Raw genomic sequence first — 7,223 nt, 5'->3', positions numbered from 1 at the left:
ACATCCTCGGCCCCACTACCTTTTAACTCCTTCCTGTCTGCAACAGAACCGTCTCCTATCAATTGTATTTGATGTTCATCGTTTGAAGCGAATGCGTCAATAATCCACATTTCCCGCAACAAAAAAATAAATCCCTCACCCTGATGCTTAGACTTCACGCTGCACTTGAACCCGATGTCGCCTGTTGTTGTCACTGATCCACGACCGCTGGACTCTCCAGCTGATCCAGAGGTGTGTCTCAGTCCTGAAAAATCAAGATGGATAAGAGTAAGACTTGTACGTGTAGGTTTACATGTCCTGTGAGTTTACTACGATGTGGCGAGTTCCAACATTTACCGATGAAAGGTCATAAATTAAATTTTGACCTACACGTTTATTAATTATGGTTAAATACGACTTGCCCTTTTTTTAACGTCTTTAAAGTCAAAATATGTCCAAAACTTATGAAAACATTCTGAATTAAATGATTTATTGTTCATCATTTCATCCTAATTTTGATTTAATACTTCACGCACTTTTTTTATTTAAGACTTGTGCTGTTCGTGTGTAAAATAAAATGCTATTGGTGAGATATTTATTGCTCATAGATATATTCCTCTGACCTCCAGCAGTTGACATTATCAATAAACTTTGCACAAATAATTTCCCATGACCTCAAATAACGAATAATGGCACAAGCAGTCATTCTGTGGCACTTTTGCTTTAATGAAAGTATTTCACACCCATAAACACAGTAAAGATACAGAGAAGGTAGGTCAAATCCTCAGCTCCGTGGTTGGAGCGTCACTGTTTAAAAGTAGCTACACAACACAAACAGCTACAGCACATGGAAACTAGCTTCCATCGTTTATACTGGCAATTGTCAAGTAACGGACTGGCACATGGAGAGAGAGAGAGAGAGAACCTGTCAAGACAGGAAGACACTTCAGCGTATATATGAGAACAAATAAATCTGACCCACTGCCATGCTCACCCCTCACTCACGCTGACGCATCTAAATGCTCAGTTTAAATTCAATTCTTCAATTCAGTTGAAGCAGCCAGTAACAAGAACAACCAGCTGTGTAGCGGAAACGTTCATTCGGATCATTCTGGTTTCAGGGTCGGCAGCCAAAGGTCTGAATAACGACAGTGACAGCCCGCGGCCTTCTTTACAGATGAATTTGACATATTTAGAGTTACTTTTTTATCAAATTACCAGATACTGCCTGCCACATCACGGGGGCAACAGGATTTCAGGACGAGTTGGATCCGGCATTATAGCACGTGGGAGAAGTTTGCCCGATTGTACTGGAACTTGAACCGCACCGAACTGTTATCCCAAATCTAAACTTTTGCTGATCAAAATCTTCCACGTGAGCGATAAAATCTGCTCCAAGCAATTCAATAACTCCTCTTTTTTAGAGCAGAGCTGTAAGAAAAGACCCAAGCTTCCAAGATTCATGAATGTAAAGGGGAACTTGTTTTCAAGGGAAATTCCATTGACAGAAGGAAGAGTGCGAGCCGGATGCCAAACATGTTCTGGGCAGCTGAAGGCAAAGTTTAGTCCATATAAACACAGGAAGTCAAAGGAAACACTTAAAATGGCAACTTGGATCTCAGCACATCAATGGGTGTGTCCTGCTTTTGCGGGCTTTGTAAACGACTGCTTATCCAAGTAGCCGTTGTTTTAGATGACACGCCCCTTTAAACCAGCCAAAGCAATTAGTTACAAAAATAGGACTCACAAACTGCGGAGGGCGTCACCTGTGTGTCAGGTGCATTATTATAAACAACAGCTGCAAATCCTCATCTACAGTCAGAGCACTAGACGTTCGACTTCACGTGCACATACTGAATTATTTTAGTCATGCTAGAAGAAAGGTTTGGTGACAACATTTTAGTTTACAAATTAGGAACGTTTCTGAGGAGAAAATACAATAAATGTACGAGCAGGCACTGTAGTTCTAGCACATAAAGCTGAGTATTTATTACAACAGAAGTCAACCAGCAGCGTCACCGTATACGAAGTATATCGAGCATATCAATAGCGGTGCTACAAGTGAGCTATGAACACCAGGTGAGATCAACCCTCTCTCAGTTCGAACTGAAGCTTCAGGGAAAATGTGCAGGAGTCATTTGCATCGCTTGGATGTCTCTGACTCATTTTTTTTGTTTTTGTTTGTTTTTTTCAGTCACTCTCTTCCGCTAAACACTCGAGGCTGCAATCACATGCAATTTCTTCTAATTCCTCAGAAGGACAGCAGAGTACACAGCGAGAGGAGCGGCCCACCGCTCACGTCAAAACACTCACTGCTGTCTCCGCTGCCTTGTTTGCTTCTTGACAGTTCTGTGAAAAAGACAACGTCACACGCTAATGCATTAATTGGCATTTCACGAACAATTGTAGAAACTAGTACAGAAATATATATATATATATATATACAGTACAGTACAGTTCCAACACATGGGAAGGCTTTCAAAACATCCAAAGGTTGTTTTTTTTGGGGGGGGGGGGGGTTGTTGTTGTTTTTTTCTTAACAAAAGATTACAGTAGTACATAGAAAATTAACAACTTTAGACGAAGTGCTGATTAAAACTGCACACCTTCCACCCCACCACACACACACACACACACACACACACACACACACACACACACACATACACACACACAGTAAGGCTTTAGGGTTTCATACAACTTTGAGCATTGTCATGCCATCGGCAGTAGTAGTCCCTGACATGCAACATCTTCTCACGTGAGACACTGAACAACAAGTGCATGCTCACAATTAGTTGTCCTCTGCTGTTGCATAAATTTGCTGTTAATTTCTGTCTTTTTAAAAGCATCAAATACCCAGAATTCCTCTTCGCAGCATTTTCGCTGCAAGTTGCTTCAAGTACAATTGAAATGCTACTTTAGTTGACAAGAAGAGCTGTCCGACTGAAGCCTCCCTCTGTGTGACTCAAGGATGTCTCTTGAGAGATGTAGCGTTCTAGTGACCTCGAGGGACGTGAGTGGAAAGAGCTTTTCGTGTGACTGAAAGTTGTAAAGCAGCTGAATGCTCACTGAAAAAAAAACAACCCTTGTGAGGGTTTGTCATCTAGTTGCACAAGATTTACTCATAGTGCCCCCAAGTCCTTGCAGCTCATTTCAAAGGTTACTAAAAGCTCTTTAAAATGAAGGTACATCACGATCAGTAGTAGTCGCACTGATTTGACGTGCCTGTAAAAGCATCGATACGACGGAAACTTTCTTGAAATTCAGCAGGAAGATTTACAAATGTTTTTTAAAAAAGATCTCAACATGTATCCTGTGGAGTTTTGGAGCACAGCACTGGAGGTTATATTGCATATGACAACAAAACATACAGGACTTGGATCATTTTAACGTCAATACGAACCTCAACACTGGGCTTCCATTTGTTTGGGGCGTTATTTTCCCTCTGGAGCGATGTTTTTAATCGGCAGATCTTCATTTATTCTCATGTCCTGCATGTGCATCCTGTTGCATTCGTCATCTGCTGATTGATAGTTGGTGGTAATAATATCAGACGCACCAATAAAGGAAGCAAAGAACAGTGATGGAAACTGCTGTGATTCAATAAAGCTGCTTTTGAAGTTCTACATTATAAAACTTGGGCGTTTTTTTGTTTTAATACTGTTTGTCACTTTGCTTCCTGATTAAAAAAAAAAAAACATGACAAGCTCCGTCTTTCTTGCATCCAGTCGTATTGTGAGTCTGTTTTTGCATGTAAATGAGTCTTGTGCTCTGTTTGCCCTCCCTTCCTCTTTCTATACGAGGCGGGACATGGCAACTGGGATCAAAGCGTCATTTGCACATCAGGATGTAGAACCACTTCAAAGCATGCACCTACTCACAAAAGCATCTTTGTGCTGAACAAACAGTGATATTGAATCATTTCTCGTGCTGCTGCGGCTATGGATTTATATCACATGACAATATTGAAACTACATGAACGTGAACGGTGCAAGCGAGGACACGAGCTGATGCGTGGATCTCCTCCAACCTTTGAGCCACACCTGACGGGGGAGGTTTGACTGGGAGAGCAGAGGAAAAAAACCCTTTCATCTGTTGCACAGCTTGTTTTTAATGAGCTCTGATTATTGGGGAAAGAATCAGGCACATCTTGACACCCATAAATTCCTCATTCACCTTTTTTTTAAGATCTCACACTAAACCATCCGCGGGCTCCAGGTAATTTCATGTAAATGCTTTTTCCCACCCCACAACTTCACGTTCAGTGATCACAATAAAAAGAGCCGTTCATTTAGGAACCAAAGCAAACATTTCCTTGTTTTTCCCTCCTTTGACCTCCAGGTCTGGTGGGTTTAGATCCCTGAGAGCACCTTTGTTAGGGCGACCTCCCGCTCCCCCAGCAGCGTGTCCCTCTTCAGGCTCGTGCCTTTGTTTACCACCTTGAACTTCACCGATAGATTCTTCACCTGAATGGAGCTGATGGAGTCAAAGAAGAAGTCCTCGTTGAAGACGGGGTTACGGCTGTTCTTGATGATGTTGCTCCTTTGCTTCTGCAGCTTGCCTGGGTTCAGGTACACCGATACGCAACAGTTGATGCTCTTGATGTCAAAGTGCTTGTCGTAAAGGCTGTCCGCCGCTAAGACTCGGATGAGCAGTCGGGAGGTGCCGGCGTCGTAATTGGCGCTGATCCTCACTGTTCCACCTTTGTGAAGGTTGATGGCATGCTCACGATGCAGGCCGTGTTCTGATGCTGCAGCCCCACCATGGAAAGATGGGATGTGCAGACGCCGCTGGATGTTGGGGCTGGGTTCAGCCGAGCTGCACTCGTCAGTGGAGAGGGAGCTGTGCCGAGCGAACGTCCTCTTTGCTTTCACGACCTTGGCCTGTGTCTCATGGGTGAAGATCTTGAGCAGGGAGGCAGAACGGGATAGCAGAGGAGAGCTGAAGGGGGACGACTCTGCGGAGGAGCAGGTGTCACTCTCCCCTCCACTGAAGTATCGATATGGATTTATGTGAGAAGGGTTGCAGTCTGCTGGATTCAGATGGTTCCCGCCTTCACTGCCTTTCCCTGGAGTCTTCCTCTGGGTGTTCGGGGAAGTCATGGGACTGGAGAGGTCGCAGTGGAAGAGCGACTCTTTACGCCGAGTGTGGGGGCTCTCCTTTAAGGTTGCAAAGCCATAAGAGGTTTGGGTCTTGGGGACATAAGGGAGGGACATGGCAGTCTGGGACTGGGGGTCTGCATTGGTGTCTCCTGCCACAACGTCATCAGCACTTTCGATCTGGATGATGTGGCGGTTCGCTGCTCTCAGCAGGTTCTTGGTGTCTCCTGCAATCTTTGCGACTAATCGTGGGCTTCTGGGGCTGCAGATCTTCTTCCCGCTGCAGATGGTTTGCTCAGACGTGGAAGGTTGCAGCCCCTCTTTGGACCTCACATTGGGAACCTCGGGCTCTGGAGGGCAGCTGACGAGCTTCGGAGGAATGAAAAAGTCTGGGATCTTGTCAGGAGTGAGGACGTTACTGTAGGTTGGGTTGACACCTTTCTTATCGCCGTTCTCCCCCTGTCGCAGCACACCGGTCTCCACTGACCCACGGATTTTATCCAAAACCCACATGGTCCCACAGGGCAGTGGGATATATGGGTGTGTCGCGGGTGCAGTCAGGTGTATCTGCAGTAAATAACACACACGGGAGATGTAAACGATCGGCGGAAGGTTGGACCACAGGGAGCACAAAGACATAAATAACACATCTGTGCAGAGAATTCAGATGACTAAAAGACTCCATTTGTAGCGGTAAAATGTTAGAACTTGAGGAGCCTCTGAAAAAATGATGCTGCAAAAACTCACAAAGATATTTACTGCAGCTTCAACAGGGATTTCTTTGCAGAACTGCAGGCTACCTGTAGAACAGGACGACTACATTTAACAGGCAGCAATGCAGAATTATATAAATTATACCAAACAAACCAGAATTTAGTTATATGAAGCAAAAAATACATCAGACTTTGTTTGGTCTAGAGAGGAATAGAACAATGAAGCTACTTTACTGTGATACCTAAAACATTTCAATTCTTTTTTTTAATTGGCTGAAAATATTTCATACTGACGATTTTTGAAGCATGTAATGATTTAATCTAAGAGAATATATCTCATAATTGATATCAGTGTAATTAAAACCATGATGTCAGAAAAGAGGACAGGAAATATTTGTGTTTAAGATGCCAAAGATAAATCATCGAACGTCTTTGCGTTAACTGAAGTCATAGGGACTTCAATATACTTAAATAGCTCGCAGGGATATTTAAAAGCGAAAGTTAAAAAGGTCATTTTACTTCAACAGGTGCGGGGGGAAAAGCTTCCTCCTGTTGCACGAGTCAAAACCTTAATCTAATGTCGCCGTTAACTCTGGGACGCCTCTGGCGTGAAAATTCAGGAATGATATACTTACAGCTTTGTACAAAAAAAACCCAAACTCTTCTTTTCCTCACTTGCTCCCTCAGTATCAAGCTCTCCTCCCGAGTGTGTGTGAGTGTGTGTGTGTGTGTGTGCGTGCGTGCGTGTGTGTGTGTGAGTGTGTGTGCGCGCTCCGCGGCGCTGCTCTGCGCCCTCCGACTGTCTCCGCTCCGGAGCGCCTCCGGTGCGTTTTATAGACGACACAAAGCTCCAGTTGACCAATAAGATGCAGCTGTGCGTTACCGTGTTTCCCCACAGGATCAGCCAGAACAAATCGGTTATATATCCGCAACCGATGAGAATCACAGAGGAGTTTTTCTATGTTTGTGCAGTTTATGGAACAAATCTGACAACAACTGGAATCGAAGTGTTTTTGTAACCTTTGGGAAGTCGTTCAGTTTGTAGTTTTCTTTTGTGTTTTGACCATTTTATTATGTTGCATCTTTCTGTAAAGTCCTATCAAACTTCAAACCAAAATTTAAACGAGCGCATCATTGAATCCAGAATCAGCGCCGAGCTCAGCCAAATGTGTCTGTCACATAAAACCGCGCTATTTTGTTCTAGTAAATCATTACAACAGTGTCTGTTTGGCCAGGACACGCACCTGTGGGCTCTGTGCTCCAAATCAATTTTCAGCTGCCTTTTTTTTTTTTTTTTTTTTTTGGTCTGGGTTTGAATCATCCGATCAGTTTCCCAGGAAACTCTGCTATGGCAACAAATAAATCTGTCCGTCTAAAATAAGAAATGCCCTACTGACTTCATTGGTCTGCAGAACAAAAAGCACTTTGTTTG

General features: G+C 43.8%; 1 protein-coding gene across 3 annotated transcripts; it reads right to left on the bottom strand.

Annotated features, from left to right (window-relative positions):
• Positions 1–696: 696 nt before the first annotated feature.
• On the bottom strand, positions 697–6,640 carry LOC147249891 (C2 calcium-dependent domain-containing protein 4C). Of its 3 annotated transcripts, XR_015119173.1 has the most exons (3): positions 6,427–6,640; positions 3,383–5,645; positions 697–2,328 (listed from the first exon to the last, which is right to left on the bottom strand). XR_015119173.1 is itself a non-coding variant. In XM_086223760.1 (2 exons), exon 2 carries the CDS (start codon positions 5,589–5,591, stop codon positions 4,332–4,334), a length of 1,260 nt encoding a protein of 419 aa, XP_086079886.1. In that variant the 5' UTR covers positions 5,592–5,645; positions 6,427–6,640; the 3' UTR covers positions 697–4,331. The 3 variants fall into 3 exon arrangements, 2 of the variants coding, with proteins under 2 accessions (XP_086079886.1, XP_086079887.1); XM_086223760.1 differs by having other exon boundaries at positions 697–5,645; XM_086223761.1 differs by lacking the exon at positions 6,427–6,640 and adding an exon at positions 5,826–5,872 and having other exon boundaries at positions 697–5,645.
• Positions 6,641–7,223: the final 583 nt, after the last annotated feature.

This window comes from Aulostomus chinensis, chromosome 14, assembly GCF_037954235.1.
Source record: "Aulostomus chinensis isolate RoL2024-O1b breed Wild chromosome 14, RoL_Achi_v1.0, whole genome shotgun sequence".
Lineage (NCBI taxonomy): Eukaryota > Metazoa > Chordata > Actinopteri > Syngnathiformes > Aulostomidae > Aulostomus > Aulostomus chinensis.
The sequence above is the reverse complement of the archived record's forward strand: the minus strand, read 5'-3'. Positions and strand labels throughout refer to the sequence as shown.